This window comes from Eubalaena glacialis, chromosome 5 (assembly GCF_028564815.1).
Source record: "Eubalaena glacialis isolate mEubGla1 chromosome 5, mEubGla1.1.hap2.+ XY, whole genome shotgun sequence".
NCBI lineage: Eukaryota > Metazoa > Chordata > Mammalia > Artiodactyla > Balaenidae > Eubalaena > Eubalaena glacialis.
In genome coordinates, this window is record NC_083720.1 from 278,001 (window position 1) to 297,708 (window position 19,708).

Here is a 19,708-nt window from a genome sequence, read left to right on the forward strand (position 1 = left end):
ATTACAAATGGTTAATAGTCACGTGAAATGATGTTCAACAACTTTAGTCATTAGGGAAATTCCAATTAAAAGCATAATGAAGTAGCATTTTACACTCACCAGGATGGCTACAATCAAAAAGACAGCCACTAACATGCGTTGACGGGGATGTGGAGAAGTGGGAACTGGTCAGCGGTGCAAGGTGCTGCCGTGCACCTGAGTCTCACACCGCTTTACTGTGTGAGGAAAGTCAGACGGGAAGACTGCGTCTTGTATGATCCCATCTATAGCCCGTCCAGGAGAGGCCGGTCCACAGACACAGGCCGAGGGGTGACTGCCTGGGGTGGGGCGGGGTTGACCGCCAAGGCTCCGAGAGTCTTTATGAGCTGATGGGACCGACCTCAGACTGGATGGTGGTGACCGCTGCCCAGCTCTCTAAATTTACTAAAAATTACTGAATGGTATACTTAAAACAGATACATGTACATTATACCACAGTGAAGCGGTTCAAAAGTTACAAACATGCTTTATCTTGGTGCGTTTAAATAGGTAATACATTCATACAGTCCAGAGGTTAACATTGTGTGAAAGGTTTAAACGTGTCACAGTCCTGAGTTCCACCACGTAGGTCACACTCTGTGGTCGTTCCTGCGTTCACACAAACTGAGCCTCCTCGTCGGGTGACACGCCCATACTTGGGGAGCCTGTGCCCTCTTTACCTGGTCAGCACCTCTGATGGGCACGAGGCCTCTCCAGCTGGGGTGCAGGAGTGCAGCTGGCAGCCCTGCCCGTGCACACGCGGCTACCGGTGCTGGGTTTAGGGTTCTGTGTGCGGTTGGTTGCTTCCGGGGTCTTGTGCCTGTTGCTTTGGGCCTGGACACAGACGCCCATCTGGTCCGTGTGCCTGAGGCCGGCAGAATTCAGCATCCCTGACAGAGACTCTGAAATCCCCACTGCGTTGGGGACTTTAGTTCTCATCATTCTGTCAACTTAAGTTTGTTACTAGGTGCATTCAATTTTAGAAATGTTTCCCATCCTGAGGGAGTATTTTCTTATTAAGAAATTTGTTTTATGTAATAGTACAGGTCTGTCTGTTTTCTTTTTGGCTGATATTTGCCTGGTATTTCAGTTTTTTTAACATCTTTCTTAAATGTGACACTTTTTACAGCAGAGAGCTGGGGGTTTTTTAAAAATCAAATCAGAAAATTTATTTAACCAGCAAGTTATTTTACATTTACCACGATTGCTAGTAAAGTTGGGTTTATTTCTGCTTTAGTTTGTGCTTTCCATTTATATTTTTTATGCCCCCTCCCTTGAGTCCCTTCTGTAGAATTAATAAATTTTATTTAATCTCTTTTTTGCCTCTGATTAGCAGGTTATATGTCCTATTTTTTATTATTTTAGTGCTAATGAAATTCTAAAATGAATGCATTTTTTAAAAGTCCAGAATTAATATGAGTCTCTTCCTGTCCCTCCTAAACAGCACCAGAGCTTGCCTGCTGCCTGGGCACCTCCTAAACCCCAGCCAGTCCGTCCACTTCAGCCTTTTTCTTCCTGAGCTACATTTTCTCCTACTTATGTTCTGTTTTCGTTTGCAGATGACTTTATTCATTTCGACTCTGAATGATAATTTAGCTCTTCCTTCCTGTCGGCTCAGTGTCTGGGCTCAGTGGCCTGAGCGCCAACCCTGCCTGTGGGCCCACCTCTGTGGCTGCCCTGGGCCTTGGCCCACTGTGTTCTGAGGGGTCGCCATGTCTGTCTGGGTGCAGGTTTCCTCTTACTTCCTTTGTTTTGGGTTCTTTTGCTTCCTGAATTTGAGGACTTATGTCTTTCATCGTTTGGGGGGGATCCTTAGTCATTATTTCTCAAATTTTGCCTTTCCCTTATTTTCTCTTCTATCCTCTGGAACTCTTGTGATGTGTCTTTTAGACTCTTTGATCTGTCTTCACGTCTCTTACCTTTCTTTTGTTTTCTTATTTTAATTGATATCTTTGTCTCTATACTTCTTTTGGATAATTTGCTCAAATTGATCTTTCAGAAAATTGATCTGCCTTCAGCTGAGACTAATCTGTGATTTGACCATCCATTGAATTTTTAATTTAAGTGAATAGGTTTTTTATTTTTAGAAGTTACATTTGGTTATCTTTTATACCTGCCTGTTCTTTATTCTTAGTGTGTTATGTTTTTAATTCCTTCTTTCATACCTCTAGTAATTTTAGACATACATATTTCAGTTAATTCCTTTGTTAATTCTTTTGTCTGAATTTTTGGGGTCTGCTTGTGCCATTTTTTGTGACTGTTGCTAGAGAATTACTTGCCCGTGAGTGAGGTGAGGTGAGGTGTCTAAAGGTGGGACTTTCTCAACTGTGGCCAGGGCTGTCCCTCCTCAGCAGATTCCCTTCTGCATCTGCCAGGCACCACCTGATCCTAGAATCACTTTTACTTAGTTTGTTGTCTTGAAGTTCCTTGTCACACACCGAGTACTCTAATCCCACTGAACTCTTGATCTTCCAGAATAGAACTGTGAGCTTCAGACTTTGTGCCTTTGCTCAGAGTGCTCTGTTCTCTAGTGAGTTTGCTGTCTTCTCCAAGGCTGAGCGTAATGTGCCTCCTTGGTAGACCTTCCTCGGTGAAGGGTCCGTGGTGCCTGCCATGTGTGTGGCGTGTCTTTCCTTGTCATTCTGCAGAGCACTTAGCACAGCCTCTGGGGAGACGTGTGTGTGTCCCACCGGCCAGAAGCTTTTAGAACAGGATTCCAGTCTTTGTCGGTTTAACTCTGAGGCCAGCACATACTGCCACAATAAATAAATAATTCTCGGGTTTACTTTAAAGTACTGTGCTAATAAGACAGAATTAATAGTGTTAGATTTTTATTTCACAAAATGGCAAATAGTAAACAGATTTTAACACAGGGTATGTAAAATGATTAAAGTAAAATTCTTTTTCTACGGTGTTTAGGTCAAAACGGATTTATGATTTCAAAAAAGTCAGCATTCTTAGATTTAATGGAATCAGTAGATATCTAAGAAAGCCTCCAGTGAGTAGCCCAGTAGGATCCCCCTTGATGAGCTTGCCCAGCTGTGTCCTTTCTCTTGAAGGTGAGCATCTGTCTGGAATGCAACAGCAGCAAACTGCGGGGCTTGAAACGGAAATGGATCCGCTGCTCAGCCCAGGCCACAGTCCTGCACCTAAAGAAGTTCATTGCCAAAAAACTCAACCTCTCGTCTTTCAACGAGGTAAATAGAAACTACAACGAGTCACTTCTTATTTGTAAAAGTGATACTTCTGAAGTTCTTTGGGTTTGCTTTTTACGGTTCTGTTTGGACATTTTCAATCAGAAAAAAAAATCGGAATTTGTTTTGCCTACCCCCAGATAGTGTGATAGTAAATAGCGGTGAAGACAGTGGAGGCCCAGAGCCCACAAACACGGGAAGCCACTGTTAAGAGAAGAGGAAATGCCAAGGGGGCTGCAACAAGATATGTTAAATATTTTCTTTTTTTTTTTAATTAATTAATTAATTTATTTATTTTTGGCTGTGTTGGGTCTTTGTTGTCGCGCGCGGGCTCCTCACCGCGGTGGCTTCTCTTGCTGCGGAGCACGGGCTCTAGGCGCGCGGGCTTCAGTAGTTGCGGCACGTGGGCTCAGTAGTTGTGGCTTGCGGGCTCTAGAGCGCAGGCTCAGTAGTTGTGGCGCACGGGCTTAGTTGCTCCGCGGCATGTGGGATCTTCCCGGACCAGGGCTCAAACCCGTGTTTCCTGCATTGGCAGGCGGATTCTTAACCACTGTGCCACCAGGGAAGCCCAAGATATGTTAAATATTTTCGCCACAAAGAAAAGTTCTGCTCTTCAGTTTCACAAACGGATGGATGGGTGGATGGGGATGGATAGGACAGGTGGGTAGATAGAGAAGATACTTCCCAGTTCCGATAAATGCTGAGAATAAAGTAAAACGTGTGCCCTAGTGGTGCAGAGCAGGGTGGGGCACAGAGGGGTGAGAGAGCACATCAGCTTAGGGGTCGTTGGGGAACCCTCCCGAGGGCGTTCACTTCTGCTCAGACATGAACTGTCAGCAGGAGCTGGCTGTGTACCAGCAAGTGTCAGAGGAGGCACTGGGGGGCCTTAAGCCGGGGGCTTGTGATGAGAACAGCCCTGAGGCTGTGAGGCAAGTGGGCTGCTGGGGTTCCGAGACGGAAGCAGGAGTGGCCAGTTGAGGGGAGTCTGTGGCAGAAGTCCCAGGAGAGACGGGCCAGGGTAGTGCGGTAAGGATGGAGAAACGAGGCCGACTTCTGAGGTGGGCTGTAGAGAACAGTGGGTTGGACGTGGCCCCGCAAAGACGTGTGTCCACAGCCAACCCCGCAACCTGTAAGCGTGGTCTTTGCCAGAAAAAGGGTGTTTTCAGATATACTGAAGTTAAGGATCTTGAGATGAAATAATCCTGGATTATCTGGGTTGCCCCTAAATTCAGTGACATGTGCCCTCACAAAAGTGAGGCAGAGGGAAATTCGAGACACGCACAGAGGAGAAGATGGTGTGAGGACAGAGACGAGAGATGGGGGTGATGCGGCCACAAGCCAATGGATGCCTGGAGCCCCCAGAAGCTGGAAGAGGCAGGAAGGATCCTCCCCTGGAGCCTCCAGACTGAGCACAGCCTGGCCGGCACCTTGATTTTGAACTTCTGGCCTCCACATCTGTGAGAAAATAAGTACCTGTTGTTTTAAGCCACCAGGTTTGTGGTACGTTGGCATACCTGCCATGGGAAACCAAAACAGATTTCAATACCAGGAAGTGGAGTGCTGCTGTAGCAAATACCTAAAAATGAGGCGGTGCCACAGGTTAGAAGGTTGGAAGAATTTTGAGAAACATGATTTTTAAAAACGCTGACTGCCTTGAAGAGACTGTTGATATGAATATGGTCATTAAAGGTGACTCTGGTGATAGCCCAGAAGGAAGCGAGGAGCATGGTAGAGAAAGCACCCGTCATCTTTGAAGGTACATGTTACACAAACAGAGTGTTGGTAGAAATAGGAATATTAAAGATGCTACTGACGAGAGCTCAGAAGGGAAAAAGGAGCATAGTATTGGAAATGGGAAGAGAAGTGATTCTAGCTACACAGTGGCAGAAAACTGGCTGAGTTGTGTTCTACGGTGTGTGGAAAACAGAACTTGGAAGTGATGAACACGGATATTTAGCTGAGGACATTTTCAAGCGAAGTGCTGAAGACGTGGTCTGGTTTCTTCTTGCTGCCTGTAATAAAATGTCAGAGGAGAGAGATGAATTCAGGAAGGAACTGCTAAGCAAAAAGGAACCAGCACTTGATGATTTGGAAAATTCACAGCCTATCCAGATGGCAAAAAGATGGTAATATTAGGAGTTTGACTGTTAGAAAAACATGCTCTGGAGAGAAGGCCAAGTGTGTAGCTGTTCAGCCTTTTGCTAAAGGGATTAGTTGTTTGACTCATGGTGGCGCAGCCATCTCATGGGAGGAATGGAGAGGAGTTATCCAGGAAAGATCTGCAGAGCCTGGACCTCTGACACACATGGGAGACTCACAGGGTTTCTAAGAATGTGCTATCAGCAGAAACACCACCAGCTCGTGCTGAAGGGGACAGAGACCGGAAGAAATGAGAGAAGGCTATCAGACTTCAAAATTCTGCACGCGGGAAAGAGGCTGATAGAGCTGCTCAGCTGCCAAGGTGAGCTTCCCCTAAAGAAAAAGGAAGAATGACTCCAAGGCAGAGCCTGGGGCCCAGAGGATGAAGCCATCACGGGCCCAGAGAGCAGAACCTTGACCCACAGTGACGTGTTCTCAGGTCTTGAAACCTCATGGAATTTTCCCTGCTGGATTTCAAACTTTATTGAGACCAGTGATCCCTTATGCCTTCTAATGTGTCTCCCTTTTGGACTAGGAATATCTGTCCTGCCCCAGCCTTGTATTTGGAAAGCAGATAATGTGTTTTCTAGTTTCGCAGATCCACAGCTGGAAAGGCATTTGCCCCAGGAGGCATCATACCCAGAGTCTCACCCATACCTGATTCCTGTGATTTAGAAGATAAGATCTGGGACTTTGAGCTGATGGTGTGTAGATGAGATTTGGGGATTTGGAGTTGATGCTCGAGTAGATTGGGTCTCTCGGAGATGTTGGGGTTAGGTGAATGTGTTTTGCATGTGGGATGGATGTGGATTTTGTTGGGTCAGAAGGCAGACTGTAGTATGTTAAGTGGTGTAGGTTAAGTGGTGACCCAGCCAAAAGATATGTCTACTTCTAACCCCCAGAACATGTGAATATGACTTTAGTTGAAAAAAAGATTTTTGCAGACATGTAAAGAATCTTGGGATGAAGAGACCATCCTTTATTTTCCAGGTGGGCCCTACATTCAATAACAAGTGTCCTTATAAGAGAAGGGCAGACACAAATTGTCTCAATAGATTTAAGAAGATAGATATTATACAAAGTATCTTCTCAGACCACAATGGCATGAAGTTAGAAATCAATAACCAAAGGAAAACTGGAAAATTCACAGAATTGTGGAAATTAAGCAACACAGTTTTAAACAACCAACGGATCAAAGAAGAAATCAAAGAGAGATTAGAAAATACTTAGAGAAGAATGAAAACAAAAACACAACATACCAAAACTAATGGGATACAGTGAAAGCAGTGCTAAGGGGGAGATTTATAGCTGTAAACACTTACGTTAAAAGACAAGGAAGATCTCAAATCAACAACCTAAATTTACAACTTAAGGAACTAGAAAAAGAAGAGTAAGCTAAACCCAAAGCTAGCAGAATGAAGAGAATAATAAAGATTAGAACAGAAATAAACAAAATAGGGAATAGCAAAACAATAGAGAAAATCAATGGTTCTTCAAAAAGGTCAGCAATGTTGACAAACTTTTAGCTAGATGAACTAAGAAAGAAGACTCAAATTATGTAATCTGAAATGGAAGTAGGGACATCACTACTGATTCTTCAGAAATAGATTATAAGAGAGCACTATGAACAGTTGTATGCCAACAAATTGGATAACCAAATGAAATGGACAATTACCTAGAAACACAACGCCTATCAAAACTAAATCACAAAGACATGGAAAATCTGAATAGACCTATAACTAATAAGAAGATTGAATCACTAATCAAAAATCTCCCAACAAAGAAAAGCCCTGGACCTGACGGCTTCACTGAATTCTACCAAACATTTAAAGAATTAATACCCATCCTTCTCAAACTTTTCCAAAAGGTCGAAGAGGAGGGAGCGGTTCCCAACTAATTTCATGAGGCCAGCATAACCCTGATAACAAAGCCAAATAAAGACACTACAAGAAAAGAAAACTACAGACCAATATCCCATATGCACATTGATGCAAATATCCTCAACAAAATGCTAACAAACAGAATTCAGTATGTTAAAATGTTTTACACACCATGCCCAAGTGGGATTTACTTCTGGAATGCAAGGATGGTTCAACATATGAAAATTGATTAATATAATATGCCACATCAACAGAGTGAAGGAAAAACCACATGATCATCTCAATTGATGCAGAAAAAGCATTTGACAAAATTCAATACCCTTTCACGATAAACACACTGAACAAACTAGAAATAGTAGCCATATATGAAAGTAAAATAAAATCCATATATGAAAAACCCGTTACGAATATCATACTCAGTGGTGAAAAAGTAAAAGCTTTTTCTCTAAGATAAGGAACAAGCCAAGGATGTCCACTTTTACCCTTTCTAGTCAACATAATACTGGGAATCCTAGCCAGAAAAATTAGACAAGAAAAAGAAGACAAAACATTATCTCTGTTTGCAGATGATATGATTTTATATGTAGAAAACCCTAAAAATTCCACACACAGAGACATGAAAAAAAACCTGTCAGAACTAATAAATTAATTCAGCAAGGTAGCAGAATACAAAGTCAACGGAAAAATCAGATGCATTATCTCAGTATCAAAAAAAACAAACAACCCAATCCAAAAATGGACAGAAGACCTAAATAGACATTTCTCCAAAGAAGATATACAGATTGCCAACAAATACATGAAAGGATGCTCAGCATCACTAATCATTAGAGAAATGCAAATCAAAACTACAATGAGGTATCACCTCACACTGGTCAGAATGGCCATGATCAAAAAATCTACAAACAGTAAATGCTGGAGAGGGTGTGGAGAAAAGGGAACCCTCTCGCACTGTTGGTGGGAATGTAAATTGATGCAGCCACTATGGAGAACAGTATGGAGGTTCCTTAAAAAACTAAAAATAGAAGTACCATACGACCTAGCAGTCCCCCTACTGGGCATATACCCTGAGAAAGCCATAATTCAAAAAGAGTCATGTACCACGATGTTCATTGCAGCACTATTTACAATAGCCAGGACATGGAAGCAACCTAAGTGTCCATGAACAGATGAATGGATAAAGAAGATGTGGCACATATATACCATGGAATATTATTCAGCCGTAAAAAGAAACGAAATTGAGTTATTTGTAGTAAGGTGGATGGACCTAGAGTCTGTCATACAGAGTGAAGTAAGTCAGAAAGAGAAAAACAAATACCATATGCTAACACATATAGATGGAATCTTAAAAAAAAAATGGTTCTGATGAACCTAGGGGCAGGACAGGAATAAAGACACAGACGTAGAGAATGGACTTGAGGACACAGGGAGGGGGAAGGGTAAGCTGGCACAAAGTGAGAGAGTGGCATGGACATATATATACTACCAAATGTAAAATAGATAGCTAGTGGGAAACAGTCTCATAGCACAGGGAGATCAGCTCGGTGCTTTGTGACCACCTAGAGGGGTTGGGGTAGGGAGGGTGGGAGGGAGACGCAAGAGGGAGGAGATATGGGGATATATGTATAGCTGATTCACTTTGTTATAAAGCAGAAACTAACACACCATTGTAAAGCAATTATACTCCAATAAAGATGTTAAAAAAAAATCAGATGCATTTTTGTACATGAGCAATGAACAATCTGAAAAGGAAATGACAAAACTCATTTCATTTATGATAGCATCATAAAGAATAAAATACTTAGGAATTAACCAAGGAGGTGAAAGACTTGTACAATGAAAGTTACGAAGATTGCTGAAAGAAAGACAAGCACGTGGAAACACATCCCACATTCATGGATTGGAAGACTTAATATTGTTAAAATGTCAATATTACCCAAGTAATCTACAGATTCAATGCAATTCCTATCAAAATCCCAAAGATGTTTCTTGCAGAAAAAAAAAAAAAGTCCTAAATTTTTTATGGACTCTCAAGGGACCCAAATAGCCAAAACAGTCTTGAAAAAGAGCCAAACTGGAGGACTCAGAACTTACTATAAAGATAACACTAATCAAAACAGTGTGGTGTTGGCATAAAGACAAACAGACTAATGGAGCAGAATAGAGAGCTCAAAAATAAACCCTCACATATGTGGTCAACTGACTTTTGACAAGGGTGCCAAGACCCTTCAGTGGGGGAAAGGACAGTCTTTTCAACAATTGGTGCTGAGAAAACTGGATATCCACATGCAAAATAATGGAGTTTGACCCTTACCTAATACAATATACAAAAATTAATTCAAGGGACTTCTCTGGTGGTCCAGTGATTAAGAGTCCGTGTTCCCAATGCAGGGGGCCCGGGTTCGATCCCTAGTCAGGGAACTAGATCTCACATGCCGCAACTAAAGATCCTTGCGTGCCACAACGAAGATCCCACATGCCTCAACTAAGACCCAGCGCAGCCAAATAAGTAAATAAATATATTTTTTTTTAATTAACTCAAAATGTATCAGGGATATAAATGTAAAACCTAAAACAATAAAACTCTTAAAAGACAACATAGAACCAAAACGTAATGACATTGGATTTGGCAGTGATTGCTTGGATAGAATACCCAAGGCACAGGCAACAAAAGAAAAAATAGACAATTTGGACTTCCTTGAAATTAAAAAAAAAAAAACTGTACAGAATGGAAGAAAGTGTTTGCAAGTCATATTTCTGACAAGGAATTACTATCCAGAATATATAGAGAGTTCCTAAAATTCAACACAAACTCAAACAACTTGAGTAGACATTTCTCCAAAGAAGATACACGAACGGCTGATAAGCACATGAAAACATGCTCAGCATCACTAATCATAGGGGAAGTGCAAATCAGAACTGTAATGAGACCCACCCCATATCCAGTAGGATGGCTACTGTAAAAAGTAAGTAAACAAGTGCTGGTGAGTCGGATGTGGAGAAATTGTAACCCTTGTGCACTGTTGATGGGATGTAAAATGGTGCAGCCGCTCTGGAAAACAGTACAGAGGTTTCTCAAAAAATTAAACATAGAACTACCATGAGCACCAACAATTCCACTTCTGGGTAATACCCGAAAGAATTGAAAACAGGATCCCAAGGAGATATTTGTACCCCCAAGTTCGTAGCAGCATCATTGACAGTAGGCAAAAGGTGGAAGCAACCCAGGTGTCCATCAATGGGTGATACATGAACAAAATGTGGTCTGTCCATACAATAGAATATTCAGCCTTAAACAGGAAGGAAATTCTGACACCTGCTACAGCATGGATGAACCTTGAGGACACTACGCTAAATGAAATAAGCTGGTCACAAAAGGACAAATACTGTCTCATTCCACTGTACAAGGTCCCTAGAGTCATAATCATAAAGACAGAAGGTAGAATCAGGGTTTCCAGGGGCTGGGGACAGGGGGATGGGAAGTTAGAATGGGGACAGAGTTACAGTTTTACAAGATGAAAAGTCTGTGGATGGATGTGGTGACAGTTGCACGTTATGAATGTATTTAATACCAATGAGCTGTGCACTTAAAAATGGTTAAGATGGTACATTTTATGTGTATTTTACCACAATTTTTTTTAACAATGAAAAGGAATGAACTATGGATACCCACAGAGAAAAGAGTAGAGGGAGTTTTGAGACACAGAGTGGAAGGGCCACCTGAGGATGGAAGCAGAGGTTGGAGGGATGCAGCCACAGGTCAGGGAACCCTGGAGACTCCAGAGGGTGCGAGCCCGTGGGCTCCCAGACCGAACTCTGAGGCTGCGTTTCTGGAGTTACACGGCCCGAACTTATGGTGTTTCCATGGCAGCCACAGGAGACACAGATGCCGGACCCTTCTTCCGTTGCCCTGAGGGAGAAGTTTAGAAGACCATCTGGGGACTTCCCTGGCGGTCCGGTGGTTAGGACTCAGCACTGTCACTGAGGTGACCCGGGTTCAGTCCCTGGTCGTGAACTAAGATCCCGCAAGCCGTGCGGTGCTGCCAGAAAAAACTAGAAAATATAAAAATAAAAGACCATCAACAGCATTTGTCATCAGGGAAATGCAAATTAAAACAACAACAAGATCCCACTCCACACCTGCCAGAATGGCCAAAATCCAGAGCACTGGCAACACGGCATGCTCAGCAGCAGGAACCCTCCTCGCTGCTGGCGGGAACGCCGGACGCTGCAGCCGCTTTGGAAGACAGCTGGGTGGCTTCTCACAAAACTAAACCCACTCTCACCATACGATTCAGCCATCAGGCCCCTTGGTACTTACCCAGAGGAGTTGAAAACTTACGTCCACACAAAAACCTGCACGCAGATGTTTATAGCAGCTTTCATCATAGTTGTCAAAACTTGGAAACAGCTAAGGTGTCCTTCAGAAAGTGAATGGATACATAAACAGTGGTCCATCCAGACAGAGAAATATTACTCAGCACTAAAAAGAGAGGAGCTATCAAACCACGAAAAGACATGGAGGAACCTTCAGTGCGTATGGCTGAGTGAAAGAAGCCAGTCTGGAAGGCTACCTACCCACTGTGTGCCCCAGTTCTGTGACATTCTGGAAAAGGTAGAACTGTGGAGACAGTGAAAGGGTCACTGGTTGCCGGGGGTTGACGGGGAGGGATGAACAGGCAGAGCCGAGGATTTTTAGGGCAGGGAAACTACTCTGTGTGATGCTGTCATGGAGGACACACGTCGTCATACGTTTGTCCAGACCCCCAGAAGGCGCAGCACGGAGCGTGAGCCCTCATGTAAACTACAGGCTGCGGGTGGTGATGGGGGTCATCGGTTGTAACGAACGTTCTCATCGGGGATGTTGATGGTGGAGGAGGCTGTGAGGTGGGGGCAGGAGATACATGAGAACTCTGTACCTTCTGTGAAATTTTGCTGCAAACCTAAAACCGGTCTAAAAACTCTTTTAAAACTAAAAAGGAAAAAGCTGTCTGTGGAGCCCGTTACCTTTTTCCACTGAGGTGAAAGGGACAAACCTGGCCAAGAGCGGACTGATGTTGGGGGACAGCGTGCTCTTTAGTGAAGGCAGTCTGGGCGCCGAAGCCCCGTGACGGGGGCGCTGCCTCGTTGTGTGCGGACGGAGGCCCCCCGGTGCTCTGGGGCCTCTGGGGGGGATGGGCCTTCCAGGCGCTGCTTCCCACCTGTGCAGCCCCAGAAGGAGGGCAGGTGGCCCCTCAGCGACTGGCGTGACTGCTGCGGCACCAGAGACCATGGGTCCTGAGCGCCGAGCCCTTGGCCCCGCTGACCGAGGTCTTGTTCTCCCGCCAGCTGGACATTTTATGCAACGAGGAGATCCTTGGCAAGGACCACACGCTCAAATTCGTCGTTGTCACAAGGTGGAGATTCAAGGTGAGACTTTGACATGATACGTTGTGTGTGATTTTCAGAATCTGCTCGGAACAGCAGCTGCTTTTGTGGGCACATTTGTTTTCTGGAGCTTAGGAGTAACGACCAGACCAGGCACGGGGTTGTCGGGAACGCAGCCGTTCTGAAGTCATCGGCCTCAGAGTTGTGTGGTCGGGGAAGGCGTGGCCTCCAGGCCCTGACTCGCCCCACCCCTCCTGGTTGAGGTGACCGATGTCCTGGGAGGGAGTGGCCGCTGCAATCAGAGGACACGTCCCCTCGAGCCGCAGCGCCTCTCTCTGGAACAGGAGGCAGATGAGTGGGACCCCATCTTCAGGGGCTGCCTGGGAGCAGGGGAGAGACAGCCCGGCCGACACCCCCAGCTGGAGCCGAGGTCTGAGGGCGAGTGGGGCACAGAGAGAAAGGGCAGGAGCAGGTGTGGGAACGGGCGTGGGGCTCATCCTCGGCCGCTGACGAGTGTGGGACCGTCGCCAGCCTGTCCCCTTCGGGGTCACCGGTGCCGCTCCCTCGCCCCCTTGTCTTGCAGAAAGCACCGCTCCTGCTGCACTACAGACCCAAGATGGACCTGCTGTGAGCCGCGGCACAGCAAAGACTCAGCCGCCCGGGGGCCCCGCGAGGACGCAGCCAGGCGGGGCCACCAACGCGTAGGATGCTGCCCTGGGCACCGTTTGGACTGGATCCCGAGCAGAGAATATGTATCACTTCTGTATGAGAATCGCACTCGCCGAGACGCTCCGGCACAGGGTTACAGGCGTGACGCGCCTCGCGGCCGGAGCCGCCTCTGCTCCAGCTCGCCGACCAGCGGGAGGGTGTGGCGACGGCCTTCATCCCGACCCGTGACCTTTGCTTGCTTTCCAGGTCTTGAAAATCTCGGTCACTTCCGTTCAGTTTATGAATTAGGTTTCACGATAAGCCCCCAAAATACTTGTACGTTTATTGAATCCTTCCTAAGTTATTGACAAAATGTCTTTTCACGGTGAATGACGATATTTATGTTGCCTTTAGCTTCCTGAAGACTTAGAAGATATATAAAAATTTAATTTAAAAGCATACCAAAAGAGGTTTCCATGAGTATCGTGAGTTAACCATGGTATTTCATTTTCCACGTCAGGGAACGTGAAGCCGAGGGCTGCCCTGACTCCCGGGGGCCCGCAGCCCGGCTGGGGGGCTGCACCCTGACCCCGATGCGGCTGCCCCGCCCGGTCAGCAGGGCGGGCCGGAAGACGACAGTTCGCAGAACGATTCTTGTTCTCAAAAATTGCTTCTCTTAAATAGGGCACAAGTCGTTCAGTGCCGTCGTTTTACTTCCCGCTTATTCTTTCCCATTTTTGTTTTGCTGAAGAGATTGATGGTGGTGGCGGGGGGCTTTCCCGAGACGGCGCCCCCGTCCACGGCGGGGCTGGTGCCCAGGGGGCGTGTCTCCACCAAAGCCCCACGTGTGCAGACCCCGGGTCCCGCCACGCCCGCCTTCGGAGGTGGGCACGGAGCAGCTGGCACACTCTGGCCGCTGTTGGCGGGGACGCTGGAGCCACAGAGGGCGGGCGGGCGGGCCCCTATGCGGCTGAGGCTGCCTTTCCAGTGACTTAATGACCTACAGCGCGGGCAGACGCAGCACACCCTCTGTTAGCCCTTTCTCCTCCCAAATGTTAATATTTTTGTGGAATTGGAGAATAAACTCTTTGCCAGCACATCCATTTTTGTTCCTTTAAGATAGTAACTTGGAATGTGTAAAGACAGGAACAAGGAGACGGGCCTTCTCCGGGTGGTAAGCTGGTCCCCGCTCCATGGCCGTCCCTGTCCGCATCCGGTGGCTTCTGCCTGACCTTTGGGCTCCTCCCCCTCTGTCACCTCCTGCATCACCGGGGCCCTGGGGTCCTGGGGCCGCCTCATTTGGTAGGTGGTCCTGACGGTGGCTTGAGAGCCGGGTTTTCCATGAAGAACTTCACCTTGGTGACTAGAATTTTTCTTGAACTTGCTTTGGAAGTGGTGGTTGGGCTCATCGACATTCAAGTTTGTTTGTTTGTTTTCTGCTTCCTGTTTCATACTTATAAATGTCAGAAGCAGCTCCTTAGTGATGGGAAAAGCAAATTAACTCAGTCCAAGTGGTTTTAATATAAGGCCTTTCAAAAACATAAAACCAAGTTTTACTTAGGAATTGGTCAAAATTCATCTCTTTATTTAAGCCTGTTATTCCCGGGACTGTTTGAATTATTCAGTTACCTGAGCTTGCTATTCATCCAGATCATTTTTTAGGGTTACTATTCAAGGGTTCAGTGAGTAGATGTGTATGACTAAGTATTACCTGTCTACCTCAAATACACATTTCTGCTGAAGCATTCTGTAAAACCGTGTGTTCTCAATGCAGTTGAAGTGTAACATTAGAACTTAGGTATTTTCCTGTGTGATGAAAGTAAGGAAGGATTAAACAGTACGAGCGTCCAAATTCAAATAAAATTAATGCACAGGTCAGATTAAAATGGACCTGGCTGTATAATCTCATAGTATATATTTGTAACTTTGCAGCTATCTTTGCAATCACTTGAATTTGCTATGGTGCTAAGTTGATGTACTTAATACACAGAGAGGTGGAGATGAGTCAGAGCTGGCGTCACCACCCCCACTGGGCCCTGACCACCTGCTGATCCCACGTTTGTAACCGTGTTCCCCTGATGAAACCTCAGCAGCAGAAGTACCCATTTTTCTAAGATGTCCTCGTGCAGACCGTCTTCACCGCAGGAGATCCCTGTTCCCGCCACCTCTGGTCTGACCACAGCCTTACGGGGACGGAGCTGGGGGCCTCGCCGTCAGAGGGAAACTTTCACTTTTCTCTCGTGTCCGTTTAACATCAAAGGCAGAATTTTATCTTTTCCAGCATGAAAGCCAGGATCAGTTAGTGATTGGATCCTATTACGTTTTGTTTTGTTTTTTTTAACAGATGGAGTTACTGTGAAGTAGTTTTCACAACTATTTATGCTGGTAAAACAAACGCTGTCAGTTAGCGAACGGCACCCTCATCAGCAGCGTGGCCCGTCAGCGGCGCAGGGTCTCACTAGGTACAGGTGTCGTGAAAATAGAAGAGTCAGATAGAATATATAATATTGAATTTACGATTTGGGGGGTTAAAAAGAAGAAAACTTAACTTTATAAAATTATTTATTCTATTTTAAGCCTTCTATCATATTTTCCCATCCAATTGTTTGGTTTCAGTGGTCCAGCTTTATTTACAGGCATATAAGATAAAGTTGTGAGGTGTTTGGCAAGCTTCTTCTTTTTACTTTGAGTAGCGTTTAATTTGTGTGTGTTGTTGTACGTGGATGAGGAGCAGTTTACGCTTCTGTGCAACAGGCTCCAGCACGCGTTCACTAGACTTACGTTGGATTGTCCGTAGCATCTGTTCTGCTGAATTGAGGCAGTGTAGGCGGACTCTCAGAACATGTACGTTCAGCTCTTTGGTTTTCCTTTTCCGTCGTCGTTCTCATGAAAACACTGTTGCTGGGAGTGTGCGTGGGCCTGTGCAAGGGGCCTCGGCCATCGGTAAGAGTGAGTGACCAGCCAGCGGCCGCAAGGTGACGTGTGGCCTAGACTGGCCTCGTGCCTCAGACCCCGCGTGCTGGTGGCCCAGGACGCACCCCTGTGTCAACCACAGATGTGACGGTGCTACTTTCCCAGGCTCCTGAGCCCGCCAGGGCGTGCGGCCTTGATGCCTCCTCGTGGCATTTGAGGTCTTTAGAAATTCGTTTGTTTTTTCTTCAAAGCCCACAGGATGGATTTTACAGTGATTTTGAAGTGTGTCATTGGATTGAATATTATAGGAACAAGCCAGCTGATTTCTACTTTGTACGTGAATGTTTGATGTGCTCTCAAAACATTGAAAACACATTTAGTGCAGATAAATCACAAAAAGTTCAGTTTCTCTGTTTCCTCAGGAAATCATTTACACTCCAGCACATCACATGTGACCTTAGTGTGATAAACCAATGTGTTTCTCTGCCTTGGTATTTAAACAAACTAAATAGGTTGGGATAAGTCGGTTAGAAAATGATTCACGTGACACCGAAATCATCACTGAGATTCTGTCCCTTCCTGGGGACTGCCGGGCCCCTCACCAGCTCACGTGAGTCTCCGCGTCCATGGGTGCATCTGAAGGGGGCCTGAAGTTTACGTGTCCCCTAGAACGTGTGTAGCATTAGCGTAAATGTCTGTTTCACCAGCTTCATTGGGTGCAAGAACACCATTTTTCCCGTATGATGCAGCGTTCGGGGCGAGAGCCCTTGCCGACCCTGGCATCCCGTGTGGAGATTGGGGGCTCTGGGGGATTGTGGAGGTGACGCTGCAGACGAATGTTTTTGACTGTTTAGTTTGGAAGTTTACATTTTTTTATGCTTTGTGTTGGTGTGTAATTTTTTGTACTCTTGGTGGCTAGTTTTTATCTAAAATCTTTTTTGGAATATTGCTTAACTGTTTTGATTTTATGATAGTGAAGCTTGTATTCAGTGTTTTGCCAATTGATATTATATGCTTGTAATAAAAGCAAAAGGAAAACCTACCTAGTTCTCTGAGGCTGGACATTTGTTACCTAAGATGTTTGTAAGAGCGTGAGATAGGTGCCCTGTTAGGGTGATACAGCGTAACGAAGAGTGCCGTGGGTATTGGTGAGGGCGCGTACACGCCACACCAGGCCCTCTCCTCCCACCCCCGGCCTGGACCCTCACAGGTTAATGACTCTGCCCCACATGGTGTTTGTGACTGTGACCTTGGTTGCAGAACTTCATTAAGCTGGGCCAGTGGTGGTACCAGAGGTTTGATGGGGACCCTGGGAGCCCACACTCATCTGTTTGCTTGGAGAGAGAACTGTCTTTGGTTCGCAGCTGTGTGTGCCAGGCAACCTGTGTTAAAGAAAACCTCTGATCCCGTGAGCGGTGGACCGCCGGTCGGAGTTGCACCCTCTCTTGGCGTGTTAGGACACGTGTGCATACACGTTTCTCGTGAGGGTGCCCTCTGCCTCCCTTTTGTTCTGTCCAGGCCTTGGTGGGGGGCGGTGAGTGATGCCCACCCACACGGGAGGGCTCAGCCCACCGGTTCTAAGACTCGTCTCTTCTGGAACACCCTCACACACACACCAGAATAATTTTAATCTCGGCACTGGGGCCCTGTCAGGTTGACATGTGAAATCAGCTATCGCAGACAATTTACTATACCCAAAACTTCTAATTTTTAAAGGTTAAGTAATTTACAGCAATCTTGAAAATCTGAGGAAACTAGAATTGAAAAAAAGGGAGAATATGTTGACCAAAATTATGCTCTCGTGGGTTTCAGATCATTAAACTTTAAAGATAAATTTAGTCTTAAGAAACTAATTTTACCTATTTTACTTATTTTTGGTAAGTCGTTTACTCCGCCTAACGAATGTCAAGATGCCAAAGCCACGTGTAAATGTCCATGTTCACCGAGGTGCTGGGTGAACAGCAGGGATGGCAGGAAGCAGGCTTCATCTGGTCCCATTCGCTGGGCTCCACATGGGCAACGAGCCGGGGCCCCAGATGCCAGGAAAAGGCGACTCCAGGAAAGAGTGAGAAGGAGATTAGCCAGGCCCAAGTCTCCCCTGCCCCCCAGCCCCTGAGCCTGGGAGGAAGGGCTGCTGAGGGACAGTTGGCTGCGCCCACCTGTAGCGCTCACAGGAGATTTGCTTCTCCAGCAAGACTCCGTTTGCATGAAACATGCAAGTCCCGCTTTAACCGGCAGCGCTGTTACAGATGTGATCCTGCATCCCCTGCCGTGAGACAGAGGCTTTGGAGGCAGCAGGAAAGGAGCACACAGCACGCACAGCCAGGGGCCTCCGCCATACCTGCTGCCTGGCCGAGGATAAATGTCTCCCTTTGACTTTTGGTTCTTAACGGATAAAACCCCCAGTGGGGCCAGCAGTCCTCGTAGGGGCAGCTGTGGCCAGGCCCGGGGGATGGGGCCCTCCTGCTAGGTCGGTAACCTCGCGGCACCCTCTCCCAGTTGCGCTGGAGTGCAGCCGTGCTCCTGTAAGTAACAGGCTCCTGCAGGGTGCACAGGCAACCCCTCCGTCCAGGTGGCAGGCAACACCCCATGCATTTGGTGTGTTTTGGTTTTACGTGGCAGGTGGCCATGAGATGCCTCCCCAGTGCCTGAGGCCTGTCAGTCTCAACCACCAGCAGGCTGACGTGTCCATCAGACTCTTGTTGCAGCCTGATTGTCTCTGGATTTTATTTGAATGTGAAAATATAAATCATTTGACAATCCTGTGGGGTTTTTTTTTTTAATGTGTATTGGGTACTATAGTAACAAAGTTGCTTCTTTAGGAACCCTTTTAGTCAAAACTCTTTTGAGGCATAAACAGATCTGGCCTTTATAACAAACAGACCAAGCATGAAAATGCACCAACTAAGTACGTATTCTTGTTGGTGGGAAATGGCTTTTTCCACTAACATCTCAGGAAGCACAAAGCAGGCATTAATTCCAGCTCGGTCCTGGGAGGCGTTTCTGGTGATTCTACTGTTTACAGGCTATTGTCTGTAGGACCCCAGGGCTTGGGCGGGGAGGTCCTGGGACCCCAGGGCTCTGGGGGGGGCAGGGAGCCCTGGGACCCCAGGGCTTGAGCAAGGAGGTCCTGGGACCCCAGGGCTCTGGAGGGAGGGGTGTGGTCCTGGGACCCCAGGGCTCTGGAGGGAGGGGTGTGGTCCTGGAACCCCAGGGCTCTGGAGGGAGGGGTGTAGTCCTGGGACCCCAGGGCTCTGGAGAGAGATGGGGAATGGTCCCAGGACAGCCAGGGCTTCTGAGAGTCAGGGGTCCCCGGGATCCACACTTCTCTTCCTGGTCCTGCGTGGTGCCTTGGCTGTGCAGGTGTTACAGGTGTTACTCCTGCTGCCCCTCGGCTGTCTCTGACCCCACACCCAGGGCCGCGGGAGGGGCCTGGAGCGCCATCTCCCGCGAACGCAGCCAACACGGATTGAAATACTGCCTGATGGAGCTGCGGCTGGTCTGGTCCGCCTGCCCCCTCAACGCCCGGGTGGCCCCTGTGAGGGTTCCTTT

General features: G+C 46.6%; 1 protein-coding gene across 5 annotated transcripts in view; it reads left to right on the forward strand.

The window, feature by feature from the left end:
- The window catches only part of PCGF3 (polycomb group ring finger 3), a 54,622-nt gene extending 37,424 nt beyond the window's left edge, over positions 1–17,198 (forward strand). For all 5 annotated transcript variants that reach the window (XM_061191804.1, XM_061191806.1, XM_061191805.1 and 2 more), the window contains 3 exons: positions 3,078–3,215; positions 12,557–12,637; positions 13,179–17,198. In XM_061191804.1, coding sequence (XP_061047787.1) covers positions 3,078–3,215; positions 12,557–12,637; positions 13,179–13,226 — 267 coding nt within the window. In that variant the 3' untranslated portion in view covers positions 13,227–17,198. The remainder of the gene's footprint in view (positions 1–3,077; positions 3,216–12,556; positions 12,638–13,178) is intronic.
- Positions 17,199–19,708: the final 2,510 nt, after the last annotated feature.